This window comes from Nyctibius grandis, chromosome W (genome assembly GCF_013368605.1).
Source record: "Nyctibius grandis isolate bNycGra1 chromosome W, bNycGra1.pri, whole genome shotgun sequence".
In the NCBI taxonomy this organism is placed as follows: Eukaryota; Metazoa; Chordata; class Aves; order Nyctibiiformes; family Nyctibiidae; genus Nyctibius; species Nyctibius grandis.
The window spans coordinates 25,205,288-25,228,875 of record NC_090694.1 but is presented as its reverse complement, the minus strand read 5'-3'; the positions used below and the strand labels follow the sequence as shown (position 1 = coordinate 25,228,875).

At 43.6% G+C, this 23,588-nt stretch overlaps 1 protein-coding gene across 1 annotated transcript in view; it reads left to right on the top strand.

Moving 5' to 3' along the window:
* The window catches only part of LOC137675748 (amyloid-beta A4 precursor protein-binding family A member 1-like), an 80,115-nt gene that overhangs the window by 20,313 nt on the left and 36,214 nt on the right, over positions 1–23,588 (top strand). The window contains 2 exon segments of the mRNA XM_068421947.1: positions 8,796–8,894; positions 12,817–12,856. Of these exon segments, the coding sequence (XP_068278048.1) occupies positions 8,796–8,894; positions 12,817–12,856 (139 nt within the window).

Here is a 23,588-nt window from a genome sequence, read left to right as displayed (position 1 = left end):
AGGTCTGTCCCCAACTTGTACTGGTACATGGGGTTGTTCTTGCCCAGATGCAGGACTCTACACTTGCCCTTGTTATATTTCATTAAATTTCTCCCCGCCCAACTCTCCAGCCTGTCCAGGTCCCTCTGAATGGCTGCACAGCCTTCCGGCATCTCAGCCACTCCTCCCAGTTTTGTGTCATCAGCGAACTTGCTGACAGCGCACTCTATTCCCTCATCCAAGTCATTAATGAATATATTGAATAGAACTGGTCCCAGAACCGACCCTTGCGGGACTCCGCTAGACACAGACCTCCAACTGGACTCTGTCCCATTGACCACCACTCTCTGGCTTCTTTCCTTCAGCCAGTTCACAATCCACCTCACTACCCGATCATCCAGACCACACTTCCCCAGTTTAGCTGCGAGGATGCGGTGGGAGACCGTGTCAAACGCTTTATTGAAATCGAGATAGACCACATCCACAGCTTTACCATCATCTATCCACCGGGTAACATCCTCATAAAAGGCTATCAAGTTGGTTGAGCATGACTTCCCCTTGGTGAAGCCATGCTGAGTGCCCCTAATGATCCCCCTATCCTTGATGTGCCTAGAGACAGCTCCAAGGACAAGTTATTCCATCACCTTTCCGGGGATGGAGGTGAGGCTGACCGGTCTATAGTTACCCGGGTCCTCCTTCTTGCCCTTTTTGAAGACTGGAGTGACATTCGCTTTCCTCCAGTCCTCAGGCACCTCTCCCGTTGCCCACGACTTAGCAAAGATGATGGAGAGTGGCCTAGCAATGACTTCTGCCAGCTCCCTCAGCACCCGCGGGTGCATCCCATCAGGGCCCATGGATTTATGGATGTCCATGTTGCTTAATTGGTCCCTGACCCAGCCCTCATCAACCAAGACAGATTCCTCCTCTATCCTGACTTCTTCTAAGGCCTCAGGGGTCCAGGGCTCCTCAGGACAGCCTCCAACAGTATAGACAGAGGCAAAGAAGGCATTCAGTAACTCTGCCTTCTTTTTATCCTCTGTCTCCAGGACCCCCACCTCATTCATCAGTGGGCCTACATTGCCTCTAGTGTTGGCTTTACCTGCAATGTATTTGAAGAAGCCCTTTCTGTTGTCCTTGACCTCTCTTGCAAGGTTTAATTCCAAGGAGGCCTTAGCTTTCCTAGTTGCCTCCCTACATCCTCTGACAACAGACTTATATTCCTCCCAAGTGGCCAGCCCCTCCTTCCACGATCTGTACACCCTCTTCTTCCACTTGAGTTTGCCCAGCAGTTCCCTGTTTAACCATGCAGGTCTCCTGGTACCCTTCCTTGACTTCCTACCTGTTGGGATGCTCTGATCTTGAGCTCGGAAGAAGCAGTCCTTGAATGCTAACCAACTATCTTGGGCCCCCTTACCTTCTAGTACCCTGTCCCTAATCCTCATGCATTATAGAATAGAATAGAATAGTTCAGTTGGAAAGGACTTACAATGATCATAGAATCATAGAATCGTTTTGGTTGGAAAGGACCTTTAAGATCATCAAGTCCAACCGTTAACCCAGCACTGCCCAGTCCACCACTAAACCATGTCCCTAAGCACCACATCTACACGTCTTTTAAATACCTCCAAGGATGTGACTCCACCACTTCCCTGGGCAGCCTGTTCCAATGTTTGATAACACTTTCGGTGAAGAAATTTTTCCTGATATCCAATCATCTAGTCCAACTGCCTGACCAATTCAGGGCTGACCAAAAGCTAAAGCATGTTATTAAGGGCAATGTCCAAATGCCTCTTAAACACTGATAAGCTTGGGGCATCGACCACCTCTCTAGGAAGCCTGTTCCAGTGTTTGACCACCCTAATGTCAAGTCTGAACCTCCTCTCGTGGCACAGCTTTGAACCATTCCCACGCATCCTGTCACAGGATACGAGGGAGAAGAGATCAGCACCTCCCTCTCCACTTCCCCTCCTCAGGAAGCTGTAGAGAGCAATGAGGTCCCCCCTCAGCCTCTTTTTCCCCAAACTAGACAAATCCAGTGTCCTCAGCCACTCCTCGTAGGACATACCTTCCAGCCCTTTCACCAGCTTTGTTGCCCTCCTCTGGATGCATTCAAGGACCTTCACATCCTTCTTAAATTGTGGGGCCCAGAACTGCACACAGTACTCAAGGTGAGGCCGCACCAACGCTAAACACAGCGGGATAATCACCTCTCTTGACCAGCTTGTTATACTGTGTTTGATGCACCCCAGGATGCGGTTTGCCCTCTTGGCAGCCAGGGCACACTGCTGACTCCTATTGAGCCTGCTGTCAACCAGCATCCCCAGATCCCTTTCTGCAGGGCTACTGTCCAGCCACTCCTCTCCCAATCTATACTTGTGTCCAGCGTTACTCCACCCCAGGTGCAGAATCTAGCATTTGTTCTTGTTAAATTTCATGCCGTTGATGATTGCCCAATGCTCCAGTCTATCCAGATCCCTCTGCAAGGCCTCTTGTCCCTCGAGATAGTCAACAGCACCTCCCAGTTTAGTATCATCAGCAAACTTGCTAAGGGTGCATTCAACTCCTGCATCCAGATCATTGATAAAAATGTTGAACAAAACTGGCTCTAGAATTGAGCCCCGAGGAACATTGCTAGTGACTGCATCGCCAGCCAGATGTAGCCCCATTCACTACAACCCTTTGAGCTTTGCCCTTCAACCAGTTCTTCACCCAGCACACCGTAAACCTGCTCATCTCACTGTTGGACAACTTGTCCAGAAGGTTGCTGTGAGGGACAGTATCAGAGGTTGGAAGGGACCACTGGAGATTGTCTCATTCAACCCCCGTACTCAAAGTAGGGGCAGCTAGATTGGGTTGCCCAGGATATTGTCCAGTCACGTTTTTAATATCTCTAAGTATGCAGACTCCACCATCTGTTCCAGTGTTCAATGACTCTCATGGTGTATTTAACAAAAAAAAAGTGTGGAATTTCCTGTGTTTCAGTTTGTGCCCATTGCCTTTTGTCCTGTCACCGGGCACCGCTGAGAAGGGTCTGGCTCTGTCGTCTTTACACCCTCCCATCAGCTATTTATATAGATTGATAAGATCCCCCTTGATCCTTCTCTTCTCCAGGATGAACAGTCCCAGCTCTCTCATCCCCTTCTTGCATGAGAGATGCTCCAATCCCTTCACAGAATCACAGAATGGTAAGGGTTGGAAGGGACCTCTAGAGATCATCTAGTTCAACCCCCTGCCAAAGCAGGTTCCCCTAGAGCATGTTGCACAGGGTCGTGTCCAGGCAGGTTTTGAATATCTCCAGAGAAGGAGACTCCCCACCCTCCCTGGGCAGCCTGTTCCAGTTCTCTGTCACCCTCAAAGTAAAGAAGTTTTTCCTCATATTCAGATGGAACTTCCCATGTTTCAGTTTGTGCCTGTTGCCCCTTGTCCTGTCACTGGGCGGCACTGAGAATAGTCTGGCCCCATCCTCTTGACGCCCGCCACTAAGGTATTTGTAAGTGCTGATAAGATCCCCCCTCAGTCTTCTCCAGACTAAACAGACCCAGCTCTCTCAGCCTCTACTCATAAGAGAGATGCTCCAGTCCTCTAATCATCCTCATAGCCCTCCGCTGGACTCTCTCCAGTAGTTTCTTGTCTTTCTTGAACTGTGGGGCCCAGAACTGGACACAGTACTCCAGGTGTGGCCTCACTAGGGCTGTGTAGAGGGGGAGGATAACCTCCCTCGACCTCCTGGCCACACTCTTCCTAATGCACCCCAGGATGCCATTGGCCTTCTTGGCCACAAGGGCACATTGTTGGCTCATGGGGAACTTATCCACCAGAACTCCCAGGTCTTTCTCCACAGAGCTGCTTTCCAGCAGGTCAACCCCCAACCCCTACTGCTGCATGGAGTTATTCCTCCCCAGGTGCAGGACCCTACACTTGCCTTTGTTGAACTTCATGACGTTCCTCTTCGCCCAGCCCTCTAGGCTGTCCAGGTCATGCTGAACGGCAGCACAGCCTTCCAGTGTATCAGCCACTCCTCCCAGTTTTGTGTCATCAGCAAACTTGCTGAGGGTACACTCAGTCCCTTCGTCCAGGTCATTGATGAATAAGTTAAACAGGACTGGACCCAGTACTGACCCCTGGGGAACACCGCTAGCTACAGGCCTCCAACTAGACTCAGCACCGCTGACCACAACCCTCTGAGCTCTGCCATTCAGCCTGTTCTGAATCCACCTCACTGTCCACTCATCTAAGCCACACTTCCTGAGCTTTTCCATGAGGATGCTATGGGAGACAGTGTCAAAAGCCTTTCTGAAGTCAAGGTAGGCAACATCCACTGCTCTCCCCTCATCTACCCAGCCAGTCGTGCCATCATAGAAGGCCATCAGATTAGTCAAGCATGATTTCCCCTTGTTGAATCCATGTTGACTACTCCTGATGACCTTCTTTTCCTCCACATGCTTAGAGAAGATACCCAGAATGAGCTGTTCCATCACCTTTCCAAGGATGGAGATGAGGCTGACTGGCCTGTAGTTGCCTGGGTCCTCCTTCTTGCCCTTTTTGAAGACTGGAGTGACATTGACCTTCCTCCAGTCCTCAGGCACCTCTCCTGTTCTCCATGACCTTTCAAGGATGATGGAGAATGGCTTGGCAATAACATCTGCCAGCTCCCTCGGCACTCGTGGATGCATCCAATTGGGGCCCATGGATTTGTGGGTGTCCAGTTTGCCTAAATGATCTCTAACTTGATCCTCCTCAACCAAGGGAAAGTCTTCCTTTCTCCAGACTTTCTCTTGTGCCTCCAGGGCCCGGGATTCCTGAGGGCTGGCCTTAGCAGTAAAGACTGAGGCAAAGAAGGCATTCAGTAATCGATTTCATGTTCATATTGCACAGTGGCAAGAATAATGACATCAAGAAACTGACACTGTATGGAAAAGGCTATGCAGCTGTGGTTAGATTAGATATTCTGTGCATAGAACTGGAGAAGTACAGTTCATGCCCTCCTGAATAATACATGATGGACCAGCATGGATTTTTTGGCACATATACATCAGAGAGAATGGCATACAGGGATTCCCTTTAGAAAAGGCCATGGTTTTCCTAGGTATATACTCTCATCCCTCTGGAAGGGCAGGGCCCTGTATCTTCAAAGTAGTCTCCTAGGGAAGAATGATGGGCAAGAGCTATCTCCACCCAGAAATTGTATGTTGTGAATGCTCTTAGTTGAGTATGGGAAGGAGGCATTTAAAGGTACAAATAGAAGATGTATGCAGTGTGCAAATCATAGGTCTTGAGAGATACTGCTGCAAAAAATTGGTAAACAGCATCACTCTTCTAAAGCAAGCAGATTTTAGCATTAGAAGACATTCTAACCAACTGGGTTGAGCAAGATAGGTTTGATGCAACACTGCTATTGTCTTTCCTATTATGAGTTTTGTTATTAAATACCATTGTAAAGGGCAGTGAAGGACTCTCAGGTGAAGTGGATCACATTGTTAGACTGACGCAACGAAATTAAGATGAAGAATTTTTGGATATACTGGGCTAAAAGAGAAATATAGGTAGGTCTTCAAGGAGGAGAAAAAAAAACGTTGCAGGTGCTTATTATTATTAAGATTCCTGGAAAAAAGCACTTTACAAGTCAGTAGCAAAGTTTTCTATGGTAATAATAGAAAGACTGACATTCATTTATTGTTTGTATCTTGGCAAAGTTTTAGTTAGGCTTCTAAAGCAGTTCTGTTAACTCTTAAAGAAGCAGTATTAGACATTTGCTTTAGACATTAGTTTACAGAGTTTTCAAGTAGCTGCATAAATTGTCTGTCCTCCAAGATTTATCAAATATTTCTTGCTATTGGTATAAAAGCTACTTGCGGGCTGTAGTGTATGTTATATATTGTACCTCTGTTTTCATTTTGCTGAGGAAGACAAACAGGCAATTATTCTTCAAAGACAAAACTTGAACATACAAGCATTTTTGGGAATAACTCTAATTGCATGTCTTGTAGCACACTGTAGATTGTATGACGTTTGGATTTGGGGAGTGGGGGGGTTGGTCAGTCTGCAGTAGTTCTTTCAGAAACTTTTGTAGCAAACATGGAAAGACAGTTCCTAGAAGGCAGCTGTACAATCTTTCTGATAGGTCAATAAGAATAATATTCTGTAGACAAGACTAGGATTTTTGTGATGTTACTGGAACAACCATTAACACATTTTAAGCATTGCTGAATTTCTATATGTCAGCAATTAGATTAGTTTATGTAAAAGCTTTTTTTATTATTATTATTTTGGAATATGAATATGAGAGCTTTCAGGCTTTTCAGAGAATTCTTTGTGGATACATTTGATGTTGAAAGATTGTATGCTTTATTTTTTTTGTCTTTGCTTACTGCTTAAAGCTCAGTCTTCCAATATCTGTATATGATATCATTGTTAGGTTGACAGTATTTCACACCTTTTATGTTTAACTGTAATATAAACAGTATTATGTATCTAATGTATGTATCTAACTGTAACATTTTATGTCACATGGTAAGTTAGGAAGTATTATAACTCTCTCAAAGTACTTGTGAGAGTGCCAGGGATCTTATGGTTGATAGATGATTCATCATTTTCATAGTGCAAGTATATTCCCATATTCTAGGTGCCATTTCACAAAATAATCTTTTCTGTATGTCTTTTTTTTGCCCCACAGTTGTGAATAAAAAAAATAAATAGAAGCAAGGGCTACTGTTTACCTAGGATGCATCTGTATAAAGAATTGCTTTCTAACTCTTTGGTAGCCTCTATTAGTTGAATGTGATTCTGGAATTTCTTTTTAGTAAACATACAATATAGGCCTTTTCAAGAAATGAAGAAAAGGAGCAAGGGGGTGGATTTTTTTGTTGTTGTGTGTTTGTGAAGAAAAAGCAGCAGAACTTAGATGTCATAGCATAATATTTGATAGAGTTCAAGATTTAAGCTGGGGAATGCAGCCAAGAATTTGCTTCTGGGTTATTGCTGCTGCCATCTCAAAGCAGAAATATAGTCATATTATAGTGTTATAACACTAGCTGGCTTAGAGAAGGGATGTAATAATTGCTTATGAAGCTAGAAGGATAGTATTTGACTGTTTTACTATTAGTGACAAACTGTACTGATCTGGCAAAGCAAGGATCAAGATTCCTATGTTGAAGGAGACTTTGTAGAATTTCAGGGCTGCTGGGCTAAAAAAAAAACCTGTGCATAACTGAATACTAAAGCTTCCTCTGAGGGTTCACCTTGTGACATCTGCACTGCCACATCTCCTAAAGATCTGGTTTTGAAATACTTGCTGGGTCAAAGCTTTACACTTTTACATGCTGTATTTTTGTATCATATTTGCACTAAAGTACTTATTGCTCTTGACTTTAGATACCTAGCTATAGCTCTTTAATATTAGCAGCATTCCATAGGAGTCTCCTATTAGTATGATAGCATTTCTCATAGCAGATTACCAAGATATTTGCTGGTGGATCACATGAAGATAGAAAATTAATGATACTGGTTTTCTGTGCTGTTTGCTTTATTTTTCTAATATGACTTTCCCAAGTATATGATATCTGATGGAGGTTTTATAGTTAGAACAGAGAAGAACATTCTTTACCATAGTGAATGAGTGGGGGAAATATTCTGAAAGATGGTTTCTCTATTAAGATTTAGTTAAGGTTTTGGTAGCGGGGGGGCTGCAGGGGTGATCTCTGCGGGAAGAGGTATGGGGTTGCCCTGTGCTGGACACAGCTGGTTCCAGCCAGCTTGTTGATGGACCCACAGCAGGCTGAAGCTGAGCCAGTCAGTGAAGTTGGTGGTGCCTCTGTGAAAACATTTAAGGAAGGACAAAAATGCCAGATGATGATCAGAGGAGTGAGGGGGAAAAAAAGTGAGAAACAGTAGTATGAATACCAAGGTCAGAGAAGAAGGAGCAGGAGGAGGTTCTCCAGGCACCAGAGCAGATATTTCCCTGCAGCCTGTGGAAGAGACCATGCCGGAGCAGATATCCACACTGGGGCCTGTGGAGGACCCTACGCTGGAGCAGGTGGATATTTCCTGAAGGAACAGAGGTCTGTGGAAAACCAACACTAGAGCAGATTTTTCCTGACAGGAACTGCAGCTTATGGAGAGGACCTATGCTGGAGCAGGGGAAAAGTGTGAGGAGGAAGGAGCTGTGGAGAGGAACTGTTATAGACTGACCTAAATCCCCCGTTTCCCATCCCCCCTGCATTGCTCGGGGTGTGGGAAAATAAAGGAGTCAGGAATGAAGGAGTGAAGTTGAGCCTGGGAAAAAGGGGTGGGGAGAAGATGGTGTTTTAATTTGTCTTTGTTTCTCACTATCCAAATCTATTTTAATTGGCAAAAATTAAAGGAATTTTCCTCAAGTCTATTTTGCCTGTGACAGTAATTGGTAAGTGATCTTCCTGTCTTTATCTTGACCCATGAGCTTTTCCATCTTATTTTCTCCCCCTGTTCTATTTCGGAGGGGGAGTGAGAGAGCAGCTGGGTAGGTGTGTGGCAGCTGTCCGAGGTCAACCCACCACAGTTGTCTGCCACTGAGGGCAGCTATTAATTTTTCAACATACTTAAATTAATAGATTATTGATAAAGAAAAAAAAGGTTTCTGTGACAATTTAGCTGTTTAGATAAGTCTCAACATTTCAATAGACTGTGTGTGATCATTGCAATGAAAAGGAAGGGCTATAACATTTCAGAAAGCATTTGTCATGTTTTGGTGTTTCCCTCATTTCTTATTCCCACTGCCAAACCAGAGGTATTTCTACATCGGTCACTCGAATTATGTAATTTTATTTTCTTACCATGTCTAGTCTCTGTCTCCTGATTCCTCTTCACCCTGGGGTGCTGAACCAAGTAGGCAACATCATCAGGATGTCTGCAGTACAGCAGAGACCTCCACTAATAAAGAGGTAGTGCAATCTTTTTAAAAGCCACCTTCTTGTCTGTATTGCTTATGCCTTTCTATTTTGTTTACCTCCTTGTACACGTGTAATCTCCTCTCTTGTACCAAAACAGCAAGAAAAAGAAAAAACTTATTTGACGGTTTTCCTTTGTGCTTGCCTCTCTGTCTGACTGAATGCATAACATACTGTATCTAAGATCATTTGCGATGGCATTCCTTACTCTGTGTTTGGCTGCAACACTTGTTTAACAGGCTAGAGGGTACTGATATATTGAGGAACAGCTGCCAACATCACCTCTGTATTCAAGGCAAGAGGAGCTAGCCCTGTTCCTTATCCCTGCAGAATATCTTGCCGTAAAGAAAATAACATTTCTCAGCCAGGTGACTAGGCCCTTCCAATGTAGTAATTTATCTAGTAATTTATCTGCCTACTATCTTACTGATGGGAAAACTGACCCATAGGAACAAGTAAGTGATTTCTCAATAGCCTGTCAATGATTCGCAGGCAGAACTGGAACTAGAATCTAGGAGTCCTGACTCTGGGCTCCTTGAAAGCAAGCTATACACTTCATTTTTTTTGTCAAGGCCTGTACCTGGCAGGTTTCCACACTGCAGTAGTTCTACTGAGATGAGATGAGAAATGCTTCTCATCTCACTGATATGAGAATTTTTTTTCAAACTTCAATATTACATTTGTTAACAGATATTTGTAAGCAAGTAGACACAGTTGCTGATTGATAGATAACTTGTGCTTAGCTATCAACTAATAGCATGATATCTTCTACAAATTAATAAACCAATCTACTGTAACCAGAAATATTGGTTGAAATTTAAACAAGACTTAGTCCATTCGTTTTTTTTTTTCTTCTTTATCATCTAGGGGGGAAAAAACCTTGTATATATTATATATATATTAATTTAAATCTATGCTAGCATTTAGAAGGGGATAGAAGCTTTCAGAAGACTTAGGAATTTTGTCCTTAATTTATCTTGCGCCAAAGTCTTCAACAGTATTGGATTGTGTCATTATGAATTCATCTACAATATTCTTTAGCTTGCTAAAGCCTCTGGCTTTATTCAGTTTACAGATGTAGTTGCTTTGTGAGAACTCTAAAGGCTGACAGTTGTTAGATATCATTAATCTTACTCAAAGGAAGAAATGAACAAGATTTTAGTTTTCAATATGTGATCACATACAGTGTTAAAAGTAATAAACTTTCAGAGTAATTTCAGTCAGATGCATTGTGGGGTGCTGTTTTTTTTTCCACGCAAATAAGCAACACTGCATGGTTTAATACCTCCCTTACAAAAATAATAATGACAAAGCCTCATCATTTTTGGGAAACACTTTTAGGTCTTAACAAAACCTTTATTTAAAATGTAAATTTTACAGTGTTCAGTTGATGGACAAACCCAGTAATTCAACATTAATGACCTGTTTTTTTATTACTCATGGATATATAATTAAAAATTGATTCCCCTTTTTCAATAACGTTATCTGATACCTTGTTATTACTTTATTTTTGTCAGTATTTCTTGACATGGATAACGAATGAAAAAAATGTCTGTGTAGAGCCTTTGTAATAAAAACATTAATTTGATATTAGTTTACACAGCTTTATCCTGAAATGAAGTTTTATTGGCTAGTCAGATTACTGAATATCTGTCAGACCTGTAATTATATACATAAAAATTGGTTAGACCTTGAGTCTTTTAAAAAAATTATACGTATGCTTTGAAAAGGATACTTATGTGGATAAGCTGCCTCTGATTTTTTGGAAGTATACAGTTGTTTTGTTCTCTAGGCCTGTCAGAATCCAGCTGACTGAATCTCTGCTAGCATCACGGTAGCAGCAATTGCATGCAATTATTGAAGTGGATATAGGTGGTACGGTAAAAATAAAGTCATCACAACAGATTGAATAGCCAAAGAACAGCCACTCCTGATTTGAAAATAAATGCTTGTATCCTCTCAGCACTTGATTTCCCTTAAGCATTTTGACAGCAGGTGGTCATTACTTACAAATTTCTCTCTGCTGATATTGCCTCTGAGAAGAATCATAGAATCATTTAGGTTGGAAAAGACCTTTAAGATCATCGAGTCCAACTGTAAACCTAACACTGCCAAATCCACCACAAGAGCTTTCATAGTTTTGCTGGACAACTCTCTTTCATGAGGAAAGGCCAAGTATTTTAAGGTTCTCTAAGCTCTGTTTTCTGTTTCATGCGCCTTTTGTTTTTCTGCCACCAATTATTTTACAGTGAGGACAATGTAGTAGGATGAAAAATATTACTTATTCCTCATGTCCTTGTAACAATAAATTGAAAAGACTCACTGGATTAGTCATTTACCTGTCACATAAGTGTGCACTTCTGAAGTGATTGATTTGTCACAAGCGTACAGAACCTGTTAAACTGCCTATCATAAAGGAAAAGAACTTGGTATATATGTGAATATGTAAATGCAACTGAATCTCTTCTGAGACACTGGACTTTATCCTGATCATACATGGATCTTGTTTTGAGAGAGAGCGAGATATATAGGAGTTGCTCAAATTTAATGCATTGTAGAATGAGATTCGGGTTTGTCAACATCTTGTAATGCTTAACTTCTATTTCAAAAAGGTTTAATAGCAGCATATGCTTCAATATACCTATTACCATGTTTTTTTATACAAAGTTGTCTTTAGTAAATTCTCCCATATCTATATATTATTGAATATAACAAAATGGCGAGTCTCCCTGAAGTTATCATTTTAGATGTTTATATTGTTACCACAGAGTCTTTCATAGAAAATTACAATTGGAAATGAGGTATTATTTTAGTCTGTGTGTCTACAAATGTAGGACAGACATTTTGGTTTTTTTTCTATTAGTCCACCTTTCATGAAAGTGAGACTTTACTTGATTCTTTACTCAATTAAACAAACAAGGAATAAATGCCTTGCAGTTTTCATTGTCTAAATCATGCATGTTTATATGTACTTTTGTGCTTGTTACAGAATAAACATAATCAGTGTAGGACTGTTATTAAATGCATTTACTCCAGTGGATATAGGTGGCTATATAGCCTGTCAAGAACAATCCTAATAAGTAATTAAATTTGCTTCATAATTAACAGAGCAGGTCAATGCTTTTTGTCATGAATAATAACAGTATTGGTCCATTTTAAATATCTCCATATGTATTTATTTGGAAAAATGTCTTTGAGGCATTATGTATTTTCCTGTATTTCTGTTTGTTAAAGAGAGCACAGCACTAATTAGTAGTCAGGAAGCATGCTGCCGAACACCAAGAGCTAATTCATAGAATCATAGAATCATAGAATGGTTTGGGTTGGAAGGGACCTTAAAGATCATCTAGTTCCAACCCCCTTGTCACAGGCAGAGATACCTTCCACTAGACCAGGTTGCTCAAAGCCTCATCCAACCTGGCCTTGAACACTGCCAGGGAGGGGGCAGCCACAACTTCTTGGGGCAACCTGTTCCAGTGTCTCACCACCCTCACAGTAAAGAATTTCTTCCTAATATCTAATCTAAATCTACCCTCTTTCAGTTTAAAACCATTCCCCCTCATCCTGTCACTACTTGCCCTTGTAAAAAGCCCCTCTCCCGCTTTCCTGTAGGCCCCTTTCAGATACTGGAAGGCTGCTATGAGGTCTCCCCGGAGCCTTCTCTTCTCCAGGCTGAAGAAAATAATGTAGTGTGTTGGCTGCTTGATGAACATGTTGATAGAATATACCATATTTAGGGATAATATCCCTCTAATAATTGGTCAGACTTTTAATTTAAAAGTAAATATTTTCCTAATAAACTCTCACCATCTTTTGCTAATAACTATTACTGTGATTTCATTTTTATGGAGGATTTTTTTAATGTGTATTTAAGCATACTTTATTCTGTTTGAAATCCTATTTGTCTTGATTACAGTCCAGAAAAGGCGTGGCTTCATTCCCAACATATGTTGAAGGTAAGATATATTTCATAACTTTTTTTTTTTTTATTATATGAAGAACTCCAATGTTTTTAATGTATAGAACTTTATTTTTATGTGCAGAACATAAAACTTACTAAGGTTGGATGAACTGATTTAGATTAAACTGTGTCCAACCTGGAACTTGAATTAAACCCTAGTAGGCTTTTTTGGAAGCTGAGTAAAATCTCTCTCTTGTTTTGTAACATTTTATTGATGGCTCCTGCCACCTTTCTACTGGGTTGTTATTGATATAATTTAAACCACTGACTTAAAAAAAAAAACCACCATGGAATTCGTAATGTATGTGAATGTGTGTGTAGAGAGTAATTTGTTGTCTGATAAGGAATAGAGGTTAGACAAAACAGTTAAAATCTCCACAAAACTGAGATTTAATTGGCAAGCAAGTAGGAGGAAACTTGCACTGATTTTTCAGGTACTTATCCTCTGATTAAATAACCCTTATGCTTTATAGAATGGCAAAAAAATAAAGCTGATGTCACATTTAATTATTTGGAATGTCTTTGAATTCCTTGATTGCTTTACAGTGTACTGTCTTTAGACTGTAAATTTTGGCATTGGTTTAGTCTTTAAAAGTATATGTTGTATATTTTAGAACCTATGACCAGATGAACTGGTGTAAATTACATAGACTGCTTTGAAACTAGCTGAGGTTTGGAAATTCAAACCAATGAAGGATCTGTCTCTGGTAGACAGCCCTCTCTCTGTCACGGACCATCTTAAAGTGTGTCCCTGCCTCCCAAAAAATAAAAAAAATCTGTTAGCATTCTTTGAGATATTGGTCCAGTGGGCAGTTGCTTAAAACATTGAACACACTATTTTCATGCAGGTAATTGATAGTCTGAGAAAAACTTTCACCTGCACTACACTTTTATTCAACAGATAATTTCATACTCTAACATCATGTACAGAGAGGGGCTTGTGAAGAACAATACTGTTGTTCTGCAAGTGTGTTCACATCTCATAAAAATAAAACATGTTCCTCTTTCCTTTTGAATATGCTTCCTGTCTTATCTGTACCTCTTTCACCCTATGTTTAAGATTTTGTGTTTTGATCAAGAACTATGCTATAAAGTGATTGGTAATGGAAGTGGTGATAAGGCCTTTATGCATAGAGTAACAAATATCGGCAATTAAAATACTGTATAGTTTCAGGGCTTGAGCAATAATATGCCAATATGTAGCACTTCTAGATGCTATATGGTTGGTTGGAAGTCGTTGGTAAGATGCTGATGCTGTCAGGCCTGGAACAGGCACCAACATAGTGATATCAGGATGCTTGCTCTATCCCATCTGGGTGTTCCCCTGATAGCCAGGGAAAGCACCCCAACCCCCCAGTTGTCCTGATCATGGAAGCAGGCTTGACATGTGTCATATGGTCAAAACAACAGGTTTTCTTCATTGTCCTGATTTAGACTGCAGTGACTGATCAAGCACAGGGTTGCCCAATGGGAGCCCACAAACACCACAGATCATGTTTTACATACTTTATTATCCTTTTTTCCCACTGCTTGGCCCTCCTTTTTGTCACCCTTATATCTCCCTTTCTAATATCCATGCCTGGACTTGAGGCCCCTCACCCACACCTTGAGTCTTTCCAGATGCAGGTCTCCTACTTGCCAGCTAGTCCAGGATGATGTTTGCTAGCAAATTACACACACACAGAGAGAGTATTAAAATTCATTAGGGAAATATAAACACACCCTGACTCCTCCAGTTGCTGGCACCTAGACCTACAGGTCATGTGACTTGTGGCCCCTTCTTCAGTTGCTGGCACTTAGACCTTGAAGTGCTCACATAGGATAGAGGGTAAGAGCACAAAGAAAAATGAATTAAGAAAAAGGATTTAATAAGAAGACAGGACGGACTGCAGTGATCAGGCACAAGGCTCAATAAAACAAGTATACTGACTGGCAGCCTGCTTACATGTGACTGAACTCTTCTATCCCCCCTTTTCTCCATTTTCCCATGCTTGTACTTCCCCATCATCTACCTTGATCCCTCCCATTCTCCACCCTGGTCTCCTCCCAAATAAACAACCCACCTCTAATTACTTTTTCCCCACTGGTCTGTTTTGCTACATCCATACCTGAATTTGGTATTTCTGATACCAGTCCCTAGACACTCCCAGCTTTATATGCTACAGTTACCCAGGCACTGCTGGCCTTGCAAGGTTCCACTTCCCCAAAGGCCCCCAATGCTCCCTCAGGTGTCTGTGAAGTCTCATGTAGTTCCTCCTTAACCACCAGTGCAATCCAGCCATCCCTCATGGCGCTGCCTGTAACTTTTGGCAGCTTCTAACTCTGTTACCTGTCACGTCTGGCAATTTCTCATGTCACGGCCAGTAGTATTCCACATCCTGTTCAATTAGCTGAACCTTGGGCCACAGCCTAATCAGTGGCCTAATCATTTGCCTGCAGCCCTAACACTATAAATTCCATTCCTTTGGGTTTCATTCTTGAAAGTGACTAGTGATCATAATTACTTTCATTTTTGGGGTGTCTATTTATGTAGTATCTGAACAGATTGAGCACACTCAAGGTGCCTCAATGTCCTGGTTTCATTTTGTTTCAGTTTGTGGCCAGCCATAGTGATCAGGGCCATTACAGTTAAATGCAGGGCAGCTGACCCAGGCTGGCCCACAGGTGTACCTAAGTATACTTTTGTGTGTTTTGTGTTAGCATTTATATTGGTTTCTTTATTTTATTAAATCTGTTTAATTTTAACCCACGAGTCTCCCTCTTTTTCCCAATTTCCTTCCTCAGGTGGGAAAGGGACATTGGGTGAGAGAAAAACTGTTATCGTTTAGCCCCCCGGGTGTGGGCTAAAAAAAGACAGTTTATTTGGCGCCCAATGTAAATAGATCACCTGGGAGAACAATAGACTTTTGATCTAAGAGTCTTGGAGGGTTGAAGTTTTCACAGATTTGACTGTTTTTGTTACGAGCATTCATTATGCTGGTGTCAGTAGCAGGGTCACTGGGTGGAATTCTGTGGGGTTTGGTTTTACAGTTGCTTTTGTGGTGGCTAATCAAATGTGTGGATTTGCTGCTGTTTGTTACTGGTTTTGTGCGGTTTATCACTTCTGGGCATGGACTTAAAGGTATCACACTGCTATGTTGTTTGGCATTGGTTTATGGTATTATGAATTCTTTTGGAACTGTGTCCACTTCTGATTTCTATAGAATGGGAGTGGGTGACATGTACTTTCCTGTTCCCTCGAGGCTGATCTCAATGGCTTTTGAGAATTTTGAATACCCGTGGGATGTCTCGACCACCATGCTCATATTGTTAGGCCTTTTGAATGTCTTTCAGTTCTTGCTCTTGCTTCAACATCAGTATAAGGGCAGATATGGAATAGCTGCTGCAACCACTGCAACAGACACTGCAGCTGCCCCAGCACCCACAGATACTCAGACCCTGCCAGTCCCTACAGCAGACATCCTGGCTACCCCAGAGGCTATTCAGATCTGTGCACTGGGTACTGTGATTACCCAACTCCAGAAAGCACTTGCTGTGATGACCCAGACTTTGGCAACAAGGGCTGCAGCTAATCAGCCCCCAGTGATGGGTGATGCAGCTAACCTAGGGGCTCAACCAGTGCCGGTATCGGTCGCCCCTGTAACAGAAGACTAAAACCACAAAAAGGGCAAGTCGTGATGGCCTACCAGGGACATCAAAGGAGGACGAGCCAGAGGTAACCACTCGATCCCTATCCCTGAGTGAGCTGCGAGATATACATAAAGATTACAGCCATCATGAAGGCGAGCAACTTGTTACTTGGCTGCTCCGCTGCTGGGATAACGGAGCTGATGGTTTCGAGTTAGATGGTAGAGAAGCCAAGCAGCTGGGGACCAATGTCTAGAGAAGTGGGTATTGATAGGGGTCTTGCAAGTGGTGCAGAGCCCCTCACTCTCTGGAGGTGACTCCCGCAAAGCGTAAGGAACAGATATCCCTTTAGGGATGATGTCATATACCACCCAGGCAAGTGCACAACCATTGAGAGAGGGGTTAAGAATCTGAGGGAAATGGCTGTGCGGGAGCTGATTTTTGCTGACCTGGATGACCCACAGACACCAGTAGATCCAGATGCACTCAAAGTTACCGGACTCATGTGGGGCAAGTGGGTAGTGAGCACACCACCATCGTATAGCAACACGTTAGCATTATTTATCTGTGGAGATGCCGACGTACCAATGGTGGATGACATAGATAATCAGATGCGGCAGTATGCAGACAATCTCTTCTCCTCTCCGTGGGCCAACGTCTCCGCTGTTGTAAAACCATCTGACAAATCCACAGAACTGCTCGATGAGGTGTTGGAAAAATTGTCCCAGATGGAGGACAGACCCCGCTCCCCACCTGCACCAAAGAATGTCTCAGCCATCAGGAGACAGCGTTCCACTTCAAGACCTGCTCAGGAGAGATGGTATACATCATGAGGCACCCTGTGGTTTTTCCTGTGTGACCATGGAGAAGACATGAGAAAATGGGATGGAAAACCTACCTCGGCTTTAGAGACACATGAATGTGAGTTACAAGGTAAACCGATTAGGAATGGGGCTTCTTCCAGGAGATTTGTTGCTCCAGTTTCCAATGGGAAGCTCTCCAGACAGCGTAGATGGGCTTCGGACCCCTATATACCAGGCGTGAATAATGGGGATCAAATCTATGTGAGCCGCTCGAACCGAGATGTCAATAACGAACACTTTGTTCAGGATTAGAGGAGCCCTGCCTCCAGCCAGATGGAGGATAGGGACAACAGTGTTTTTTGGACTGTGTGAGTTTGATGGCCTGGCACATCAGAGATACATCAGTATAAGGCTCTAGTGGACACTGGTGCGCAATGCACCATAATACCATCAAACTATAAAGGGACAGAATCAATTTGTATCTATCTCTGCCATGACAGGGGGCTCCCAAGAGCTGACTGTATTGGAAGCTGAAGTGAGTCTGACTGGGACTGAGTGGCAGATGCACCCTATTGTGACTGGCCCAGATGCCCCATGCATTCTTGGTATAGATTACCTGAGAAGAGGGTATTTCAAGGACCCGAGGGGGTACCCGTAGGCATTTGGTGTAGTGGCCGTGGAGATGGAAGAAATTAGACAGCTGTCTACCCTGCCTGGTCTGTCAGAGGACCCTTCTATTGTGGGGCTGCTGAGGGTCAAGGAGCAAAAGGTGCCTATTGCCACTACAACGGTCCACTGATGGCAATATCGGACTAATAGAGACTCACTGATCCCCATCCATGAGCTGATCCGTCAACTGGAGAGCCAAGGTGTGATCAGCAAAATGCGCTCCCCCTTCAACAGTGCCATGTGGCCAGTGTGAAAGTCCAATGGAGAATGGAGACTAACTGTGGGCTATTGTGGCCTGAATGAACTTACACCACCACTGAGTGCTGTGGTACCGGACATGTTAGAACTCCATTATGAATTGGAGTAAAAGGCAGCCAAGTGGTATGCCACGATTGACAATGCAAATGCATTTTTCTCCATTCCTTTGGCTGTGGAGTGTAGGCAACAGTTTGCTTTCACCTGGAGGGGCATCCAATACACCTGGAATCGACGGCCCCAGGGGTGGAAACATAGCCCCACCATTTGCCATGGACTGGTCCAGACTTCACTGGAGAAGGGTGGAGCTCTGGAACACCTGCAATATGTTACTGACCTCATTGTATGGGGTGATACAGCAGGAGAAGTTTTTGAGAAAGGGGGATAAAGTAATTCAAATCCTTCTAGAAGCTGGTTTTGCCATCAAATGTGGAAAGGTCAAGGGACCTGCAAAAGAGATCCAGTTTTTAGGGATCAAGTGTCAAGATGGCCACCGTCAGATCCCAAGGGATGTGATCAACAAAATAACAGCCATGTCTGTGCCAACTAACAAAAAGGAGACACAAGCTTTCCTAGGCATAGTAGGCTTCTGTAGGATGCACATTCCCCATTACAGTCAGATTTTGAGCCCTCTCTATGAAGTAACTCGAAAGAAGAATGACTTTAAATGGGGCCCTGAGCAACGACAGGCTTTTGAGCAAATTAAACAAGAGATAGTCCATGCAGTGGCCCTTGGACCAGTCCAGACGGGACCAGAAGTAAAGAACGTCCTCTATACTGCAGTTGGGGAGAATGGTCCTACCCGGAGCCTCTGGCAAAAGGCACCGGGGGAGACTTGAAGTTGACCCCTGGGGTTTTGGAGCTGGGGATACAAAGGATCAGAGGACTGTTATACTCCAACAGAAAAAGAGATACTGGCAGCCTATGAAGGCGTTTGAGCTGCCTCAGAAGTAATTGGCACTGAGGCACAGCTCCTCCTGGCAGCCAGATTGCCAGTGTTGAACTGGATGTTTAAAGGACAGACCCCCTCTACACATCATGCAACTGATGCTACGTGGAGTAAGTGGGTTGCATTGATGACTCAGCGGGGCCCGAATAGGGAACCTCAATCGCCCAGGAATCTTAGAAGTGATCATGGACTGGCCTGAAAGCAAAGATTTTGGAATGGTGTCAGAGGAGGAGGTCATGAACTGAAGAGGCCCCACCATACAGTAAGCTATCAGAGCATGAGAAGGATCATGCCTTCTCATGAAGGTTCACCGATGGATCTTGTCGTATTATAGGCAAAGAGCGAAAGTGGAAAGCTGCTGTGTGGAGTCCTTCATGACAAGTGGCAGAAGCAGCTGAGGGAGAAGGTGAGTGGAGTCAGTTTGCAGAAGTAAAAGCCATCCAGCTGGCTCTAGATATGGCCAGTACTCTACCTGTATACTGATTCGTGGATGGTAGCAAATGCCCTGTGGGGATGGCTGAAACACTGGAAGAAAAACAACTGGCAGCACAGAGGCAAACACATCTGGGCAGCTGAATTATGGCAGGATATTTCTACCTGATTAGAGAAGCTGGTTGTGAAGGTAGGTCACGTAGATGCTCACGTACCCAAGAGCAGAGACACTGAGGAACAACAAAACAACCAGCAGATGGATCAAGCTGCTAAGATTAGTGTCCCAAGTAGACCTGGACTGGCAGCATAAAGGTGAACTATTTTTAGCTTGGTGGGCCCATAATACATCAGGCCATCAAGGCAGAGATGCTACATACAGATGGGCCCGTGTCCTGGTTTGGCCCAAACCAGGCCAATTAGTCTTAGAGAAACCAAGGTCACTGCTAAATTCCTCACTGCTTAGGAGTGAAGAGCAGAAAGGGGGTTGCACCTGCAGGGAGGAGCAGCCAGGGCAGGTGACCCAAGATTAACCAACTAGGTATTCCATCCCATACATGTCATTCTCACTTTCCTATTTATCACTAACCCACTGCCTCCTGGAGGTGGGGCCCAGGAGGGAGGGGCACTCCTGTCTCCCACTGATTGGTACCAGCTTTGCCAATTCTCCAGTTAAAAGCCTGCAGGTGTGATGGCAGGGGGACCTACTGCATTTTCCCCTCTGCCTGAGGAGGATTTCCAAGCTCTCAATCTTGGTTTTGTATATATTTGTGTATATTTGATTATTTCTATTATCATTCTTATTATACTCTTTTTCATTACTATAGTTTATTAAAACTGTTTTAACTTTCCAACCCATAAGTCTCTCTCCCTTTTCCCTTTCCCTTAGGGTGGGGGGGGAGAGGGTTAACAGAGAGGGTCTGCCACCAGGTTAATAGCCAGCCCAGCTTTAAACCGTGGCAGATTTATTGGTGCCCAACGTGGGGCTTGAGAGAAGCTCCAACAGGTTGCTCTGATAAGTTGAATCCTGGCTCTGGTGGGAGGAGGCCTGGAGAGCTCAGCTGAGAGAGTATCAGATTTCTTCCTTTGAGATTTATGAGGGGTTGGAAATTAAAACAGATAATGAAGATGGTGATGTCATTTTTGAATGCTGTGTTATCTCGTCTTTTTATGGAGTTTCTTTCACAGTTGAGTATTGCAATGATGCCTTACCTGCCGTGGGCACTGTGTTATTGCTTGCTTCTTATGAATGTTTACATACAGTTTTGCAGTGGGCGCTTGTCGAAATGTATTGTTTTGGTATGGGGTTTGATACTGATTTATGCAGTGATAAACTGGGCAGTTAATATTCCGATCTCTTATCTCTATGACACAATGATGGGCAGCTTTAATGGTGAATCAGTAGCAGCAACTTCATCTGCAAGCTCCAGGTGTCCTTTAGCTGATTCTGTTAATGATTACACTTCCAATTTTACTTCAGGAAATAGTACCTTCTCCTTTTCTGCCAAGTGGATTCCACTAGATTTTGCGAAATTAGGATGGTGCTGCCTAGGTGGCATGTTTTTATTTTAGGTTGTCCTGAATGTGTTTCTGATGTGGGATAAGATCAAATATTGGTGTAGAGACAGTTGTAGGTGTTACGCAGCCACCTCAGATCCTACAGTGTGTACTGCCACTACAGCCACTAAACCCACTGAAACCTCGGCAGCCTGCACCACAGCTGCTACACCCCCCAAGATGGCCACTGCAGCTACTCAGACCCCAGCATCTATCGAATCTGTACCAATTGCTCCTGTAACCAGGAAGAAATACCAAAAGAAATCAGCTCATGAAGAGAAGGATGATGACTCAGAGCCTTCTAAGGCAGAGCCATCATATGACCCAGGTGAGGGCCCTTCTCAGGCAGAGTTAGGGCCTGACACAGATGGGGGTTTCCTCGATTGTCCTTTTAAAGCAGACCCATCACAGAAGAAAGGTCCTTCTAAAGCAGAACTATCAAAAGAGGAGGACACGGATGTAGAGATAACCTACCACTCCTTATCCCTGAAGGACCTGAGAAATATAAGGAAAGACTTCAGCTGTTATGACGGTGAACCTATTATTACCTGGTTGCTCCGATGCTGGGATAATGGGGCAGATAGCATGCAATTAGATGGTAGAGAAGCCAGACAGTTGGGATCCCTGTCCAGAGACGGTGGTATTGATAAGGCGCTTGCAAGAAGGTCAAACGCTATCAGTCTCTGGAGGCGACTCTTGTCAGGTGTAAAGAGCAGGTATCCCTATAAAGATGATGTTATGAGCCACCTGAGCAAATGGACCACTATAGAAAAAGGTATTAACTACCTTAGAGAACTAGCTGTGCAAGAGATCATTTATAGACACCCACGGGACATTATAGATCCTGATGAAGTGGAATGCAACCGATCCATGTTCCGGAAGGTTGTGAAGAATGCTCCACCGACATATACCCATACATTGTCAATATTAGTCTGGGGAGAAGATGATATGGCACATTCTACTGTGGGCGAAATGGCTAACTGTATGCGACAGTATGAAGATAGTATTTCTTCCCCACTGCAGGCACGCATCTCGGCTGTGGAAAAACTGACTAAGGAGAACAAGGACTCATTTAAACAACTGTCAGACAAACTGTCCAAGATCGAGAATAAACTTGACTCTCTGCCTACACAGGCGCGCGTTGCAGCTGTTAAGAGAAAACATTCTCCTACAGGACCAGCTCAAAGGAAACGGAACACGTCACGAGGTATCCTGTGGTTTGCCCTGCGTGGTTATGGGGAGGACATGAGCAGATGGCATGGACAACCTACCAGTACCCTACAGGCACGAGTATGTGAGTTGCAACCTAAAAGAAATACCAGAGAGAATTTTCCTAGGAGGATGGCTGCTCCAGTTACCAGTGAGCAGGACTCCAGTCAGGGTAGATGAGCCTCAAATCACTTTTTCCCAAGTGTGAATAGGAGAAATGAAGGTCCAGTCCCTGTGAGCAGCACGAATCCATTTCTTAATTAGGGGGGGCCCTGCCTCCAGCCAGGTGGAGGAGAGGGACAACTGAGTTTATTGGACTGTGTGGATTCGATGGCCTGGCACATTAAAACCACAAAGGTATCGAGCCTTGGTAGACACTGGTGCACAGTGCACCCTAATGCCATCGGATCATAAAGGGGCAGAATCTATCAGTATTTCAGGAGTAACAGGAGGATCTCAAGAGTTATCTGTATTGGAGGCCAAAGTGAGCCTAACTAAAAATGAATGGAAAAAGCAACCCATTGTGACTGGCCCAGATGCTCTGTGCATCCTTGGCATAGACTACCTCGAGAGGGTATTTTAAGGACCCAAAAGGGTATAGATGGGCCTTTGGTATAGCAGCTGTAGAGACTGAGGACATTCAACAGCTGTCTACCTTGCCTGGCCTCTCAGAAGGTCCTTCTGTTGTGGGGTTGCTGAAGGTTGAAGAACAACAGGTGCCAATTGCTACTACCACGGTGCACCGATGACAATATCGCACCAATCGAGACTCCCTGATCCCCATTCATAAACTGATTAGACAATTGGAAAATCAAGGAGTGATTAGCAAGACTCGCTCACCCTTTAATAGTCCTATATGGCCAGTGCGAAAGTCTGATGGAGAATGGAGATTAACTGTGGACTATCGTGGCCTAAATGAAGTTACACCACCTCTGAGTGCTGCTGTGCCAGACATGCTAGAACTTCAATACGAACTGGAGTCAAAGGCAGCCAAGTGGTATGCCACCATAGACACTGCTAATGCATTTTTCTCTATTCCCTTGGCACCAAAGTGCAGGCCACAGTTTGCTTTTACCTGGAGAGGTATCCAGTACACCTGGAATCGACTGCCCCAGGGGTGGAAACACAGTCCTACTATTTGCCATGGACTGATCCAGACTGCACTAGAAAAGGGTGGAGCTCCAGAACATTTGCAATACATTGATGACATCATTGTATGGGGTGATACA